General features: G+C 37.4%; 1 protein-coding gene across 2 annotated transcripts; it reads left to right on the forward strand.

Moving 5' to 3' along the window:
- The first annotated feature begins 3,352 nt into the window (after positions 1 to 3,352).
- Positions 3,353 to 9,348, forward strand: LOC148016475 (putative inorganic phosphate transporter 1-7). Of its 2 annotated transcripts, XM_087663579.1 has the most exons (5): positions 3,353 to 3,472; positions 4,041 to 4,518; positions 5,946 to 6,757; positions 7,839 to 8,231; positions 8,870 to 9,348. In XM_087663579.1, the coding sequence occupies exons 2-5, from the start codon at positions 4,121 to 4,123 to the stop codon at positions 9,046 to 9,048; spliced, it is 1,782 nt and encodes a 593-aa protein (XP_087519705.1). In that variant the 5' UTR covers positions 3,353 to 3,472; positions 4,041 to 4,120; the 3' UTR covers positions 9,049 to 9,348. The 2 variants fall into 2 exon arrangements, with proteins under 2 accessions (XP_087519705.1, XP_087519706.1); XM_087663580.1 differs by lacking the exons at positions 3,353 to 3,472; positions 4,041 to 4,518 and adding an exon at positions 5,659 to 5,747.
- Positions 9,349 to 18,830: the final 9,482 nt, after the last annotated feature.

Here is an 18,830-nt window from a genome sequence, read left to right on the forward strand (position 1 = left end):
TGAGTGCAACATTAAAGTTATAATCAAACACAAAATTGTCATAGACAAGAGCTTTCAAAAAATGGACTTAAGCACGCCTCATATTGTAGACTTGCATCTAATGAGGCCTATATATAACCATACTTTAGCAAGAAAATGGAATTCATTCATTGGGTTTGAATGTTTAAAGGACACCAATGGTCAATTGTTATAAGTACCATCAAACTAAAGAATGAAAATGTATTGTTGCGCCCCAAATAATATAAGTAATAAGCAAGTTACTTGATCCTAAGTTGATGGCTCGATGAGAAGTTGAATAATCTCATATTTTATTTTTGTCCCATCTTTCCTTTGAGCCATTGTGGTTTTAGATGAGAGACTTGCCATGTTATAATTACATATCACATACCTTTACAATACCATAGACAAACAAGTAAAGATGTTGAGTAGTTACTTTGTCCTTTTGGCTTTTCATGTTTTATGCAATAACTCTTTATTATCCTTTAAAGTATGATATTGAGTGCAAATATTGTTTCTACATTTGTTAAGTTGCAACCTCAAAAGCAACCTTAAAAACACAATTTTAAGAAACTTTGAATACCATGATTGAACCATTCACTTAAAATCATAATCATGTATGATCACCAAAACACGTGTTTGCTTTAGCAAATGTTTTTTGTTCTTTTTTTATGTGCCTCTTCATACTCCATTATTTTGCTTAACTATGAGAACGATTGCACTTTTGTTCTCATAGCATAGCACTCATCCTTGTCACCTAATTATAATAAGCTTTTGCATTGCCCTCCTTTTTTCCTCAACATCTTGGCTTTAGCTTTCCTAGATATCCAAAACAAGGTTCCCCCAATTCAATGAAAGTGGCATCTCTTTTCACTTGAAATTAGAGAATCTTGATGCCAAAATGTGTTTAATTAAGATATGAGTACATGTACGTATCTCTTGAAAAAATGTGCTATAGTAGGTTTACTACGAGGACCATGACTTAAAGATGGGGATGTCTATATTGTAGTCCAAATGTAGGTCAGAGAATTTCGACTGCATAACAATAAAACTACCTGAACCTAAAGAATATGTGTATGACTTTACTTTTTAAACAAGAAACCCTAGGATTTAACTTTATCTCACTAAGAGACTTAAGTACAACTCAAGGCACAATTTCATAGGGATGGTCTACCTATGCTTTAGGGTCTAATATGAAATCTCCATTGAAACATGTTGTAATGGTGATGCATGTGATGACGAAGTGACCAAAACAAGAATTGATGCCTCTAAATCAACTACACATATAGTGCTTTGATTGATTTCATTGTTGCACCCATATTGTAACATTGGGATTTATGACTTATGGGTTACTTATTTGATCTAGAACTAGGAACCGTGAAAAGGTTGGGTCATCTTAACAACAAGACTGTAAGGCAATCTAGAAAAAATAGGCATAGCATAGAAAGTGGATGGTCTTTTCTTACTATTTTGCAAGTGTGAACTATAGATGGGCAACATATTGATTCTTTTTGTCGTTGACTTTCATTAAAAAACATGCAGTATCTAAAATGATTTGTCCATGCACCTTGATGTGTTTACAACATGGGTTGTCCAATCACACAGGAAGTGCACAAAGGAGAAGTGGTAACACATCTAAAAATTAAGGATTATAAATGGTGTCACAAATCTAGCAAACTAAACATGTGGCTTTAAAAGCCATTCTAACAAGCAAAGTTGTATATCAATTGATATACCAGGTTGCACTAGCAACCAAAAGTGAGTCCTCTATGCAACCTTGATGTATGCCATCTACACAACATGTATATGCAAAAGAAATGCTAACATAATCAAAGGTAAATGTGACCAATGATTGATTAAAAATATACACTAGATACACTTTACGTTTGGGACTCGAATTTTAGTTGTTAGGAAGCACCAAACAAATCATGTGGCTAGCATGACTTTCTGGGCCTAAATAGCACTTTAGCTCTAGCAAACTATGGTTCCCATGTTCTTATGAAAGAGGATTTTCTATTGTGGAGGTTTCATTCTTAGTTATTTGTTTCAGATTATAAAAATTCTCCCCTACATGAGTCATATGCTTGAAGATGACTCCATCAAGGTGGATGTAATATATCATTTTACGTAGTTTCTTTAATCTTATGAAATGTTGCTCACATAACCTTAATAGTAATTTGAACTTGCACATTCTTTGAAAAGATTCATACAATGGTCATCTACATAAACAAGGTCTTTATATTCCTTAAAGAGTTTATATATACAAAGTATATCCATCCCAACACGTGAAGGAACTTACATATTCTCAAACTATGCTTTTTTGGGCTGTAGGTACCACATGCTTTTGGATTCAAACTATTGTAATGAAAAACGACTTTTCAATCTAAAAATTGAATCTTCAGGAGAAATTTTATTTGCACATTCTAAGGACTCTAGGAAAAGAAGTACTTAGAGGATACTAGAGTTGGCAAAAAACAATAAGGTAAAAACCATTACTTCTATCGTTAGGACCATGAAACTTTAAATCAAGTACTTATTACTTTTGTATCCATGAACTTGTGTGACTTAGTGTGAAGATGTCTATTAATTAATTGCAAAGGCATTCTTGTAAGTTGATTTTTAATGGCATTTATGTTTAGTGAAAAGATGTAAGATTTGTAAGGATCATCTTTGATAATTCATATGTACCATCAATGCATCAATTCATTGGGGTCGTTATACAACTTTACCTTCAATACTTAAGTCGTACATATGCAAATTCAAAAGGTTACCAAAACAGTAAAATTGGTGGAGGAGAAAAAGGAATAGCAATAGCTCTGATAATTGAGACAACTAAACAATGAGAATCGAGTCCCTTTTCTTTACCTAGATGGCCAATAAAGGAGAATTCGACCCAAGGAGACTAAACTTAGTCCCTCTTCGAAAAGGCTATGTTGTATAAATCGGTTGTTGCATGGTCATGATCAAGAAATTTTCTTTTGAGAAAAAGGAAATTATGTAGAGTTCAACTCAAGGTTGACATACATACACATAGCTTCAAAGAGACACATGACAAGCTCTCTTCCAGAATGAGACAAAGAGCACCAATTTTCCTTTTTGAAAAAGGTGCATCGTACCATCACCTTTGCTATGCACAAACATTTGTTCGCATGCTTATAGTCTTCTTTGCTTAGGGCCATGATGTGATTATTTTCAACCTTTACATTTTCTTAGACTTGTTTATTCAAATACATATAGTATGCATAGCACGTAAGAGATGGAGTCATAATCTAATTTTACTTTCCTCTTTTTCAGATGGACCACCTTTACTAAAGGGAGGATGATTATTAGAGATTAAAATATGACCCTAAGATGGGTCTCTTGCTATTCATATATAAATCAGCCATTGGGGGGTTACTCATTCCAAATTACATGCCATTGGCTTTGCACTATGAACCACATGCAAACAATTCCATAGCTCCTTCCACCTTCTTGAGTAAAAACAATCTCTCTCTCTCTCTCTCTCTCTCTCTCTCTCTCTCTCTCTCTCTCTCTCTCTCTCTCTCTCTCTCTCTCTCTCTCTCTCTCTCTCTCTCTCTCTCTCTCTCTCTCTCTCCCCCACCCCAATACATAAACATATACTCCTCTCACTCAATATGTTTATCATGGTTGATAGTAGAATCGGAGCTTAGTTTTCATGTGAATTATTTAATCCCCTCTTTTTGTTGTAATTTGTTCCAATATTCATCAATTTCTCAATGATGCCAAATTACTCTATACCAATGTTAGTGCATTTGTTTTCATATGATTCAATTGTGCATTTGTTGTGTGTAAGGATAATCACACACTTTGTTTTCAAGATCATATGCATTACTCAACAAGTCTAAGTTTACCCACTTCTTTATTGTGGTAATTTGTAAACACAATGATTCCCAAATCATATAGGCACACTCTTTCATCAACTTGCTATCTAGTGGGTTTGCTTGATGCACCATCACTAATGCCTACATGTCATTAAGTAGTAAACTAAGATGTGTTATGGATTTTTTAAATTTTCCCTTCAGTCTTTTGCCTATCGTTGGAACAAAGCCAAAGAAGTTTCTTATAATCATATAAGGTGGCCGATTGAAGCTTATTTCGAAAAATGGCAAAGCAATTGGAAATGTTAACAGCACTTGACAAGGCCAAGACACAAGGCTTTCATTTCACAACCATTATTATAGCCGGGATGGGATTCTTCACAGATGCTTATGATCTAATCTGTGTTTCAACTGTGACAAAGATACTAGGGAGGATATACTATACAGATGTGACATCGAAGGTGCCAGGTGTGCTTCCACCAGGGTTGAATGCATTGGTGAATGGCATAGCACTTGTGGGCGCATTTGTGGGGCAACTATTTTTTGGTTGGTTGGGTGACAAGTTAGGGAGGAAGAAAGTGTATGGTATAACTGCAATGTTGATGGTAGGGAGCTCCATAGGCTCCTCATTGTCCTTTGGTTCAAGTGCAAGTGCCGTCATTGGAACATTGTGCTTCTTCAGGTTAGTGTTATAGTGAACATTGGCTGTTTGGTAACAATATCATATGAACGAGGAAAAACCTCTTGCATTAAAGTCTAAATAGTTAGGGAAAAAACTTGGAATCTGAAGAAGTTATAGTCACAATTAAAGTGGTAAAACCTTACAAATAAGTGATAGATATTGAATGAAGTTTGAAAGCTCATAAGTTTTGGGTATAAATGGGTTTAGAAGTGTGTTAGTTTTTTTAAAGATAATTGTCACAACACATTATTTCTAAGACGTACTCACAAATGTAGATAACTTTTTTTTGAATTCCCAAAGATAATGTCATTTAGTCAAAAACATGTTTAAAGCCCACAAAATCTTTTAAAAAATGGCAAGTTTTTAACATTTGAATGGTTTTGTATGGGTTTTGAAAAATAATTTTATTGAAGAGCTATAGTAGTAAGCAAGAAAGATTGTTTAAGTTTAAATGTGTGTGTATGCTTTTAAGGAAATATAGCTAAGAGCCAAGCCATGCCTAAGTAAATTTCACTTCTACAAATCTACATGCTCAAGTTTAATAGCACGTGGCTAGTTTATTTGACAACTCTTAACTTTGTGCCAAAACTTTTGGGAGTTTATGTAGTACCTTTAAAAATGGTGGTACTACATGAACTTGGAAAAAGACTTGGCAATCATTGATTGGTGGAAATCATGTTCTCTTCAAGATTATTTGACCACTCTTAACTTTGTGCTAGAACTTTAGGGAGTTTATGGAGCATCTCTAAAAATGGTGGTACTTCATGAACTTGGAGAAGTCGAAAGATTGGCAATCATTGATTTGTGGAAATCATGTTCTCTCTCTTGAAGACCTTTTTTGCTCTCCTCTAAATTGCTCTCTCTTAGCTCAAACACCCTCTCTTTTCTTGTTGACACAAGTGGGGCCCTTGCACATTCAATGTGTGGGTGGCCCTGGTCCTTTCACACTCCCTTTTACTCATCTAAGTCTATCGGCTTAGGCATGGTGTGGCCCTAAACCTCTTAGCTATGAAGCATTTTGCACTTTATGATGCTGATGTAAATATTGTCATCAATACAATTTTGCACTTTGTTTGAAATCAAAGAGGAAGTGGCTTTGATTTTTTGTGGAAATGATAGAATTTTGTATGGAAGAGAGAGGCTTTTTACATTTTCTCATTTGATCGAGAAGCACAAACTTTAACACACTCGAACAACCAAAGCTTTATTGGGGCCATAGAGGCTTGCTGGTAAGGGACCAACCTGATCGAAGTAAAAGAAGTGAGGGAACAAGTAAGATAAACTAGTAAGATAAATACCTGAGGGGAGGAGGATCCATTCACATGCATGAGAGGGAAGTGAATGTAGGTGAGTGACCTTGGGCTGGATGGGGTGATAAGTAATAAAATGATGGAATGAAAATATTCCTTCACATGGCATGCATGCAGGTTCTGGCTGGGGTTCGGGATAGGCGGGGACTACCCGCTGTCGGCGACGATAATGTCGGAATATGCGAACACGAAGACCAGAGGGGCGTTCGTGGGGGCGGTATTTGCAAACCAGGGTTTTGGAATCCTGGTAAGCGCCGCCGTGGCCACCATGGTGGCGTCCGCCGTCAAGGCCATCTACCCTGCCCCGCCCTACCAGGCCGACCCGGCGGCCTCCACCCCGCCCGGGGCCGACTACGTGTGGCGCCTCGTGCTCCTCTTCGGCTGCGTGCCCGCCGCCATGACCTACTACTGGCGCGCCAAGATGCCCGAAACCGCCCGTTTTACCGCCCTCGTCGCCGGCGACGCCCACAAGGCCGCCGGCGACATGGAGCGAGTCCTGGGCCGGAGCTTCCATGCCGACGTCCCACCGGCGCTGACCAGTAAAACCACCTCGACCGGCTTCGCCGATACCGCTAAGACCGGGTCTGCTCTCGAGATGACCGGCGGCGCCAAGCTCGAGATGGCCGGCGACGCCTACTCGACTGCGCCTCTCGAGATGACAGGCGGCTCCACCCCGGCTACCGGTTCTCCCGGTGGCGACTTCCCCCTCCTCTCCGCCCGCTTCCTGAAGCTCCACGGGCTCCACCTGCTGGCCACCTCCTCCACCTGGTTCCTCGCGGGCCTCCCGTGGTACACCCTCAACCTCTTCGAGAAGGACGTCCTCACGGCTGTCACCTGGCTGCCCGCTGCCGCCACCATGAGCGCCATCGACGAGGTCTACAAGATCGCGCGTGCCCAGGCCCTCATCGCTCTCTGCTCCATCATACCAGGCCAGTCTTCTTCAACGTCACAATTTCACTTAACAAACAGTCATTAGACTTGAAAGGTGGCAGTAGTTTGTAATAATCGCAAAACCAGCTTACAGGCTTCCGGTAGTTAGCAATACTCGCAAAACAAGCCAATGGGGTCCTATCCCACTTGGTTTCCGTGTGATACCACCAGAACTTTTAGACAAATTCCCACTATAATTTTCTTTCAAGAACCTTTAGACAAATTCCCACTACAATTTTCTTTAAAGAACCTTTGGACAAATTGATCCCACAATAATTTTTGGACAAATTCCCACAATAATTTTCTTTCACATCACCAAAGCTTGTTACAGCTAGCAATAATTGTAAAACAACCCAATCGGTTCCTAGCCCACTTGGTTTTGCAATCACTCCAATTCCATGGGTACTGCAAGGACTTTTAGACAAATTCCCACTATAATTTTCTTTCACATTGTGAATTACAATGACATACCTAACTAAGTACAATTCAAGGCACGGGGCCCACAACCCCATTCCCCCTAAGCACACCTAGCTAGCTAGCTAAGTCATCCCTCCAAAGGAAAAGCTCATGATGCTAAACTCATAGAAACAAGGGAAATAAGCCCCTTTTCCCACATGCAAAAATGTTAAGACTTCTTGTGTAGTGTGTGAGCTCAAACCCTAAGGTGTGCTCCCTTGATGACACAAATATCTATAAGCACAAAGTAAAGAACCCGCGAAAGCATTTACAAAGAACTTGTAAGTACTCTAGGTTGATAGCGGTATTTCACTCACACGTAGAGGATATGAAGTTTTGAAATTTGGGGTCAATAGGACACGTTGTGTGAGAGAAAAAATGTAAAAAATTTATCGAAAGGCTTTTAGATATTTGTATAAACCACAAAAGAAAAAGTTAGTAAATGAGCCAAAATTAGGGTTGATTAGTTGTTCTATGGCAATAAACCATGCAAAGTGTCTAAGGTCTTGATATTATTTAAAAAGAACTCTTACACTTTCTTAGAAAATTAAGTCATCAAATTGTAGGACTGGGCCTAAATTTTTAAATTTTTAAAAATATTTTATCATCTGTTGGCATTGGCAGGTTACTGGGTCACCATCTTTTGCATCGATAGGATTGGGAGGAAACCCATCCAACTCCAAGGCTTCTTCTTCATGGCGGCGTTCCTGCTGGCGCTGGGCCTGCCATACGACCACTGGCGCGCCTCCAACCACATCGGCTTCGTGGTCATCTACGCCTTCACCTTCTTCTTCTGCAACTTCGGGCCCAACACCACCACCTTCATCGTGCCCGCCGAGATCTACCCTGCCCGCTTCCGCACCACCTGCCATGGCATCTCCGCCGCCGTCGGCAAGCTCGGCGCCATCCTCGGCGCCTTTGGCTTCCAGTTCTCTGCCCAAGACCCCGACCCGGCCCTCGATGACCCCGGATACCATCCCGGCATGGGTGTTGGCAAGACCATGGTCATGTTAGCAGGTACTATCATCTCGATTTCTCAGGCCATAGTGCCCTTGTTTACCATACTACATGCTTAGTTTGTGTTTCTATTCTAGTGTTTGTGCTCCTAATGACCGATCTCCTTGAGCTAGTACCCCCCTAAGCAACAACTCAAGTGGTGGGAATATTGTGTGTAACACATGGCACTCACCAGTTTCATTCTTGTGGAGCGGCTCGAGGGGTATATGGCCGACACGTGAGCTTTGATGGTGACTTTCCTTGAAATTAAAAATATGCCACGAAGGCACTCCATATTTTAAAAATTTTGAGAGCCCTAATGTCATGTCCAATGTTTGTGATGTACTACTGTTGCTCATTCTAGTAGTGTTCATGTGCTAGTGCTAATGCTATTGCCCATTTTTATGTCAACATTCATGCTATGCTATTCATGCAACTGCTAATGTGCACAAAAAACATCTAGATGGACTTCCACAATACCCTTACAACATTTTCATCTGTCTATGTTTATATTTATACAAAAAATTGGTCTTAAATGCATCGTTTGACGAGATTGTTTATCGCAAAATATCACAAGCATCTCAACAAGTTGCATTGTAAACTCTCTAACTTCAAGGCTTTATGATTGGTTAAATAAAATGGTATATATTACGTTGCAGGTACGAGTGCACTTGGGTTCTTACTCACATTCCTAATCCCAGAACCAAAAGGTCGCTCATTAGAGGACATCTCTGGAGACTCCAATGTTGGGGGAGATCATGGTGGTCAATGCCATCCAGATATTTCAGATTGTCATCATCCCATTCTCATTGACAATACCAGTCACTCACATGCTTAACATATGTATGGTTGATCCTAAGCTTTAACCATGCATCTAACCACAACATAATTGAGCACATGTTTGCTCTATATTAATAAGCACATGAAGTGCATCTATCAATCCACATGCCCTTTTATACACCATGTTCAAAATATTGTTATTTTAAAGATTTTACCAATGATAAGCTACAATTCTTATTTTTAACTCATCTATTATCGATCCCAAGCTTAAACTAAGCATGACCCAAATGTAACTTGGTTGAGTAACTATGTGCTCTATTGATCATTACCTTAAGTACAACATACAAATAAACATGCGTTTCTATACTTGATGTCCAACTCACATAATGACTAATGTTTCAAGAATAGTGATATTGTGAACATCAAACACACATATGTGTGTGTGTGTGTGTGTGTGTGTGTGTGTGTGTGTGTGTGTGTGTGTGTGTGTGTGTGTGTGTGTGTGTGTGTGTGTGTGTGTGTGTGTGTGTGTGTGTGTGTGTGTGTGTGTGTGTGTGTGTGTGTGTGTGTGTGTGTGTGTGTGTGTGTGTGTGTGTGTGTGTGTGTGTGTGTGTGTGTGTGTGTGTGTGTGTGTGTGTGTGTGTGTGTGTGTGTGTGTGTGTGTGTGTGTGTGTGTGTGTGTGTTAAGCCATCAAGGTTGGCTACATCTAGTACACATGCCAAAGCTAAAATGAGACATGGGCATCATTATTAGAATGGGTATTTTTGCAACATTAGAGAATCATGCTAATCCAAGTTTTAGCAAGCATACCAATTGGTTGGAAGTGCATGTGTTATGGGAGATCAAAGGCTCAAAACCCACCATCACATGGCTCCACGGTGTTGCACATTTGGGTGAAAGGTGAGTGTTACTCAGCAATAAATATTGTTGCAAGGCATTTTAAAAATTATAAGAAAATGATGAAAAATTAGTATGCTTTCAAGATTCTGCACAATGTGTAACACCATATATTATTATACATTCATTTATGCCCATGGTTTGTTCTTTTCCACTATCACTCTGTGTCAGTTGAGTTCCATAATCTATGTTTCTATGGAGTTCCTATGGAGGTTATATATTAATCAATGCAACTTAATAAGAAGTAGTGGTTTACTGTTCCAATACACCCATGGTGAAAAAAATGAAGAAGACACTATAATGAGATGAAGGTCAAATGCCAAGGGGAACTCTTGTGAGAGAGGAAAGTCAAGAAGCAAGTCATGCAATAAAAAGAATGTAGAATGCTTCTTTTGTAACAAGAATGGACACATAAAAAAATACTACTGCAAGGGGAAGAACAAGAAAAAATGTAAAAATGAAAATGAGAATGGCGGAAAAAAGGAAGAGAAAAGAAAGGCAAAGATAGAAGAGATTAATGCATGCGGTGGTGATGATGGTGATGTTTTGTATGCATCCTCTTTGGGTGATGGGTTCTTGGTTGCCATGGATAATTGCATGTCTTAGAACTAGCTTTTGGATTCGCGAGCATCATTTTATGTCATCCACATAGAGAATGGTTTACTGCCTTAATGTTAAAAAGAGAGAATGTGTTCATCTTAGAAATAACTATACATGTAGTATTGTTGGCATTGGGGATATACACTTGTCACTGTGAAATGTTTCTTCTTTTGTCTTACAAAATGACATCTTCGAGACCTGACAAAAAGCTTGATAAAGTCAAGACAGCTTGATGATTGTGATTATAAAGTAATCTTTAGTGATCATATGTACAAGCTTGAAATCAATCCTTTTTTGTGGCCAAAGGGCCAAAATCTATTACTTTGTATCATTTGCATATTCTTGGTGTTAAAGACCATGTTGTAGATGTCCCTAAATTGCCATCTATCTTTTTATGGTATCATTGTTTTGGGTATATGTCAATTACTAGAATGAAAGCTTTATGTCATTTTCATTATCTTCTATCTATGAATTTTTATGACCTTGGTTTTTATGAGTATTTTCTCTTTGGAAAGCAAACAAAAATTCACATAAGAGAGGCAGTGGTAGTAGAAAATCTTGATTTATTTCATAGTGATTTGTGTGGGCCAATGGGTTTGGGCCTATCCTCTTCACAAGGAGAGCAATGTGTTGGATGCATTTCAAAAGTTATTGCCATTTACAAAGAGTCATTCAGGCAAAAAGCTTATGTGCGTAAGGACTAATAATGATGGCTAGAGTAACTTGTGTGTACTTATAAACTTTTGTGTAAGGCATTGTATCAAGAGAATGTTCACAACTCCTAAGAATCGTGCTCAAAATGGTGTGGTTGAGAAGATGAATGGGGCCATTTAAGAAAATGTTTATAGTATAGTCAATAGATTTGATCAAGTGTCCTAGCAAGCCATTGGATTGTAAGATATTAAAGGATTTATGGTCTAACAAGAGATTGAGTTATGATCACTTACATATTTTTGGTTGTGAAGTATTTATACATATACCTAGGGACAAGAAAAGTAAGCTTGATCCAAAGTCCAAGACATGCATAAGGGGTCTACTTATAAGAAAGAAACCATTTATATAATGTGCATTCAAAGGATATTAATGAATACCCTTTCTTTATATGCTATAAGGCCTTGAAATGACCCCATTTACTAAACTTATGGATTTTTTTCAAATTGTAATTAAAAAACCCTCTTGTAAATATAATCTCGTAAAGTTTACTGATAATATAATACCCTCTCTTTTGAACTTATGTGGTATCTTACATATTCTATAAGTTGGATCCCTCCAGAAGACATGCCATTTTCTTAGTTATGGAGATTTACGTGAAATGGGCTATCTCTTATGGAATCATGAATTTATTTAAAAAAATGTAGCCATGATGCCATTTTCAATTATTATTAAATGGATAAGTAATAGTTGAGATTAAATGCATAAGTAATACGTTGAAATAGTTGAGATTTTAAATTTTGACCAATATGATAAAGGAACAAAACTTATAGGGCTAAAAGAGCTTGAAACAATCTTTCTTTTGAGCTCATACTCGATTTGGATCAGGCTATAAAAAGTTATATAAGACTTACTGTAGCAAGGTTTACAGTAGATGACACTACCTATAGCAAGAGCTCATTCATGAGAATTCTGTGGCAAACTTTTCGGCTTTATGACTCCAAATAGGTGCATATATATCATCATTGACCTTTGGCTTAGTATCCAATCAATTTTTTTAAGATTCTTATGCTAAAAATATAGTGCCTTGTCATCTCCACTGCTTGGAGTAAATTGTAATAAGTGCTCTCTTTTGTTTTTTAGGAGAAAAAACTCTAGGTGGGGATGGATTGTAATGAAAGGAAAATACAATATTATTTTGATAAATAAGTGGAATATACTAGCCACACTAGCATAGGCATATAAGATATAAGATACTTATTATTTTCATCATTCAACAACAATATAAGTCTCTTCATCTTCTCCAAGCTTCTCTTGTACCTTTCATGGTTTCATATTTCTCTCTCATGTCTTAGTTTTTGCTCTTCTCTCTCTCTCTCTCTCTCTCTCTCTCTCTCTCTCTCTCTCTCTCTCTTTTGCAGTCTTTCTTTATCTTCTCGATGTCATTTCCCTTACAAGAAAACATGAAGATGGTTGGTAGACACTTTGTTTGTAATCATATGAACCTTTAAGGTTGCAACATGCCACACTATATGTGTGTTTTGGACAATGTATGATACATAAAAATGAATATGCCATATTTTTTACCATCACATATATTTTAACATCACTTTAGTGTAACAAATGTTATTTATATCATTTTCACATGGAACTTGACATGTTTATGAATAAAATATTCATTTGATCCAAGAAACTCACAAGAAGTTTGAACGTGCATAGGACAAACACAAGTTACACACTTTTATTTTGGTGCAAGACTAGCAATGGCCACTTAGATCAAGAGTTTATATAAACACGTTGGAAAAATAAAACCTCAAAAAAAAGAAAAAACTTGGCTATCAGTTCTAACCTACTATCTCTAACTCTAGCTATCCTTGCTCTAATTCTTTTGCCATCTCTAATTTGAGCGATACTATTTTTTATCAAGTCATCAACATCCTATCATAATCTATAATTGTGCTCTTTGATCTACATTGTTCTTTCCATTCACCTCCTCAGTGAGCAAACTGTCTCAAAATTAGAACTCATATGATCATCTTTGCATGTGCGGAGTTATAATGGTTGTCCTATAATTATCCCAACTCTTAGTCAAGGTGACTTAGAAGAACATGGTCTCCACTGAATCTTCACCTCCTTAGTGACCAACCTATTCTCAAAAGTAGAACTTATAGGACGAAATCTGCAAATGTGGAGTTACTAATGGTTGTCCTACATGTTACCAAGCTTTTTTTATACACCATATGTACAATCCATATTTTTCATAGTAAAATATATAGACTTTGAGAGTGTTAATATAATAGTGGAGAATGCCAACTAACCAATTCATTCCATATATTTGGATACACATTCTTAGGCTGACCAAGTATATGAACGATTTAACATGAGACCATACATATATCAAGGTATAGTGAAAATGGATCAAATGGTTTTGATGGCTCCCAAACCAAGGAGACTATTGATAAGCTTGTGGAGTCTAAAACCCAACTAACTATGCAAATAGCTCAAGGGATGAATTTTAAAATGGGAGAAAAAGAGAATAGAGTTCAAGCAAGCATGGATGTAAAGGTTCCACTTTAGCAACTTATTTCAATTCCCAAGGATTATAGAAAGGAGAGAAATCCCAAATAGTCAATATAAAGTTGAATGATGATCATATTGAAAATATTCACGGCTTGAATTTTCAAGGACAAAGAGACTCATTAACAGTCGATTGATTTTAGCCACCATCAATTGGGAGGTATTACTCAAATAATGGGGGTGAAATGGGTACCTATTATGATCAATCTACCAATGAACAACTAGTATTTAGGGTAAAATTTATGGGCTAATTTTAACCCAAAGGCTATTTTTTGGATGTTTTCTTGGTCATTGCGCTAAATTTTTGGCTTGAACACTCAAAAAATAACCCATATATCCAAAAAAATACATATTTTAACATGAAATTCGCCCTAAAATAGCTCAAAAATCACATCTTCTCACAATGTTTGCCCAATTTTCTAAACTCTTCACCTTTGATCAAAAAAACATCCACCCACTAATCTACAAACTAAAAATCATGGGGGCCTCTTATTTTTTACCTTGCGAGTCTATATTAAGTAAGAATTGAGAGTCAAGATTGTCTTGACCTAGTATAGTAGCCAATCCTCATCTCCTTCGAACCTTGAAGAATGGACATCAAAGTTAGAGTCCTACTTTAATATCTTTCCAAGAAGCTATGAGCAAAAGATCGGTTGCATCAGTTTGCACATTGAAGAAGGTGTAAACTTAGTGGAGGTACATAAAGAGGGAGAATTAGCTCATTAGAACTTGGGAGGCTTTTAAGATACTTATGGTGTAAGGATTTGTATACCCAGTGGAAAAAGAGAAGCTTGCATGTAGATGGTATGGTTTAGAACAAAGGAGACTCACAATACATGAGTATACAAGTCAATTCCTAACCTTACCATGTATATTGAGAGTGTAAGTGATGATGCTAAGCAACACAAGCATATGTATGATTTAGAATCTAGCTTATCAATTGATATCATGGCTCAATTTCCCACGAGGATTTTCAAGGTTCTTGAGCTTTTAGAACAATTTGCAAAACCATATAGGAGAAAGCCTACAATTTAGCAATCTTATGGACAACAAAGGACTATTTTAAAGAAAAGGTAATATGGAGGGGATTTTGAAGGTTCTAACATACCTAGTAAAAGCCCAAGAGTGCCTTTTAACCCTTCATTGAATGTATCAAAGCAACAAAGTAATTTTAGGTCAATGATCAACCTTAGAATAGAGAGTAGGTAGCATGAAAATAAACTAAGAACTTCTTCATCTCAAGAATCTAATCAACCAATGAGCAGAAGGAAAAAGGGTTATGTTTTAAGTTTGGAGAGACATGCATGCCTAGTCATGCAACAAAATGGATTTAGAAGAAGGTCAAGGTAAATAGTATACTTAGTATCAAAGAATTTGATGATGAAGAAGAGGCTCCAATTGTACTTGACCATGCTAAAAATGAAGAGCTTAAGGATGGTAATGACCATGATTACTTTTATGATTCCTTAGACAATTTTCCTTTTGACCCAAGTGGTCAAGTATCCTTTGATTTGTGTGAAAAAGAGCATGACATGTTATCAAATATTTTTGGAAATTTTTTTACAAATTTTGTTTTACAATATGTCCAAAATGAAAAAAAAAACTCCATATTTGCAAAATATGGCTATGAGCTATGTCTTTTTAGATATTTTACTGCCAAAGGTCCCCTAGGCTGTACTGTAAATAGAATTGTAAACCAACAAATTCTTACTTTTTGATGGTTTAAATTGATTTTGGTTTGAGATATATGGTTTTTATGCCTTCTCTTGAACCTTTGTGAAGTGTTTTGTAGAGCTTGTGTAAATCTTTTGTTTTGTTATGTTTACTTTTGTTAACTGTTTTGATGGATGGATGTTTAGCTTGGGAATATTTTGAAATCTTGGAAAGATATGAATGGAAGCTCTTAATATCTAGAAGAAGCAGAAAAGAGAGCTGATGAATACTATAAGTGAAGACTGAAGTGACACTAATAGTGGTGAGCTTCCAAAGGTCACTATAGTGTCTCTGGTGACCCTTCATATCAAATATATCTTTTGGGAGGGTATCCATGACCAAGAGAGTATTATTGAGTGTAATTATTTATTATTCTAATATATTATTGAGAGAGATCATATATGAGAGAGATACTATATGAGAGATAGTAAATTTTTTATGAAGAAACATTGTGTCTACATGAGAGAGATTGAGAGAGACACTATGAAGACTATAAAGATGATGAAATATGAATAGTATGTGATGAATTCCATTGAAATTTGATCATTCCTTTGTGTCATTTTGGTTCTTTGATGATTTCTATGAAGAATATGAAGATTATGTTGAAAACTTATTATGGTAAATCCATGGGAGATTCACTATATAACGTTGTGTGAAGATTGGTTATTCTTGGTGTTTTTTTCTTATTGTGGTTGATTAAAGTGTGAAGAACATGCTTGTTGGTGTGACAAGATAGATTTACTTGCAGTAATTTTCCCATTTTCTTAGTGTTCCTCTTGGGGCTTCATATTTTTGGCGTGTAGCCAGAAAAATTGCCATCAACATGCACCAATAGAGGCTAAAAATGGAAGTAATCACACTATTCAAGAGGAAGAAAAGTAATGGAAGATTGTAGAATTCTTGCTATTGTTGAAGAATTGGAGATCTTCATTGCCAAAGCCACTTTCTACAGGAATTGAATTTCTCAATGGTAGAAACATACCACTATCCTGATGCGGGATCTATGTGACGGAGTGATCCCACTGTCTTCTGAAGCTATAGAAAGTTGTATTACTATAGCTAATTGTTTCCCACAAAATTGAAGAGAAAATCAAACAGAATGAGTATCATTGGAAGATTTGGACTTCATTGAATATTTTCTAGACATCATTAAGTGGAAGATTGTGAAGAAGCTTTAGGAGTCGTGGTATGTCTAGGTTCATAAGAATAAAAAGGAAAAGAGTTGGTATTTGTTCATGGACGTCCAACAACAAGATATGTGAGATGCTTTGTGTATTGACAACCTTATGTTTGTCTAATTGGCAACTCATCGGAAGCTAGTAGACAGAGTGTTCTTCACAATTTATGCTATTGAAACCCTCTGAAGTTGGTATTATCAAGACAATGACACTATGCCAATGATCCTTAGAAGAATGAATTTTGATACATTCAAAACTAAATATCTTTCCCTTTGTAGTGGAATGAGAGCCAAATTTAGAGACATTGAAAAGAAGAAAACAGAAGAAATATTGGCAAGAGAGTCCTCTAGAGATCGAAGCCCTTCTCATTCCTTTCTATTGAGTATAGACAAACTAGGTGGAGCCAACTTCTTGATGAATGACATGATCAAGAGGCAAGCACTAGAATGAATCCAGAGGTATGTGAGAAGAGAGAAGGGGAAATCAAAGCTGAGAACAAGCTAGCAGCCAAAGCCTCCTTCGATGCCCTTGTGGCGCTCTTTACAGAAGTCCCAATGGCAAACCAAGGTTCCCTTCCAAGTTAGATCCATCTTGGAAATGTTGATGAAAAGCCAGCCCCATTGCCAATATTTAAGGGAGAATACAATGAAGACCCCAATCTTCATGTAGCCGAGTTTATGGTAGCGTATGTAGTCAATAATGCTAGAACCCTAGACCATTGGTTGGTAATATTCCTTGCCACTTTCAAAGGTGTTGTGTTTCAGTGGAATGAGAGACAAGTCACAAGAACTTTTGGCACATGGGACGACCTGAAGATGGCATTTCTCACTAAATTCAGGTGTGAAGGTTTTGAAGAGTGGATGCGAGAGGAGTTCATGAACTTAAGTCAATCCTCTAGAGAATGGGTGGAAGCATATTTCTCTAGAATGGAATCCATACTGAAGAGATGGACTAACCATAACTTGGATGAAGGTATCTAGAAGAGATTTTTTCTTAGAGGTCTTCAACTAGAAGTTTGTATGTTTGTGAAGATGAGAAGACCAGGAAACTTGCAAGTTGTAGTGGAAGGTGCAAGATTGTATAATGAAGTTGAAGCAAGGTTATCAATGACCTAAGGAAGAGGAGTCTTTCCTCCTCTCATGCCAGGAATGGTACACCCACCATATGCAGTCCCAAGGACTGTTCCCTACCCCTACCCTCAAATGCAAACAATATTGTAGTATAGTGTATCGAATCCACAGTGGCCACAGGCGCAATAGTGCCTCAAGTGATAATTCAACCAAAACAACAGTGGCCTCAAACCGTTTCTCCAATGGTAAATCAATAACAATAGTGGAACCTTGCCAATTGGAACCAAGAACAAATAATCCCAACATGAGTTCTAAATTAGAATCAAAACAAAGGACCCTCTAGAACAACCAAACCAATATATGCCATGATTACAGAGACTTCCCAAGAGGAGAAAATTTGAAGGACTATTTATTACATTAATTTGCAAGCATAAAGAAAGAGTTGATGATTATAAAACAACTACAAACATTGAAAGTGAATACTGCTAGTATATCCAATATTCCAGGAGGTAAAAGAGATGTGATGTAATCAAACACATGGTACTGAAAGTGGGATCAAGAGGGACATTTAGCCACTGAATGTACCCAAAATCAACTATTCTTAGAACCTTTTGTTTGTACTACCTAAGAAAGAACCACATAGAGGATATTTGCTTTGTGAAGGAGATGCATGAAAGAAGGAAGAAAGATGAGGAAGTAAGATTCAACTTACCAAAATCCAAGATCACAACCCAATATATCAGCCCAAAGCCCATAGAGTTTGGTCCTAATTTTGGTCCAATGAGGTTCCCCGCCTAAATTTACAAAGGAAGACAATATGGTGGTGGACAGATATTAGAAGTGGAATGCTACAGATGTGGGGAGAAGGATCACATCTCCCTAAATTATCCAAATCCTAGAAGTTCAATGGAGTAAAAGCCCTAATGTAGTTGATGCAAAGGAGAAGGCTACACTAAAGACTGTCCTAGTCTAGCCCCTGTGAAGGCCAACACCATTAACAACTAATAAAAGGCCCAAGAACCTACCTTCAACCTAGTAGAACTAGAATTTTCCACAGTAATGCATGCCAAGAAAAGAGAACCAACAGTTCCAAAAGAGAATGTTCCCCCTACCAAAGCTATGAAGTTCAAGCTCCTAACAAAGCCACAAAGCA

Source organism: Lygodium microphyllum, chromosome 23 (assembly GCF_053477565.2).
Source record: "Lygodium microphyllum isolate KBCC chromosome 23, Lygodium_microphyllum_v1.1.10, whole genome shotgun sequence".
NCBI lineage: Eukaryota > Viridiplantae > Streptophyta > Polypodiopsida > Schizaeales > Lygodiaceae > Lygodium > Lygodium microphyllum.

Excerpts from the sequence above, each read along its gene's own strand:
- LOC148016475 (XM_087663579.1), top strand. The coding sequence starts at position 4,121 with ATGGCAAAGCAATTGGAAATGTTAACAGCACTTGACAAGGCCAAGACA. Across the intron at positions 4,519-5,945 it reads GGAACATTGTGCTTCTTCAG|GTTCTGGCTGGGGTTCGGGA; the intron begins GTTAGTGTTATA and ends GCATGCATGCAG. Across the intron at positions 6,758-7,838 it reads TCTCTGCTCCATCATACCAG|GTTACTGGGTCACCATCTTT; the intron begins GCCAGTCTTCTT and ends TGGCATTGGCAG.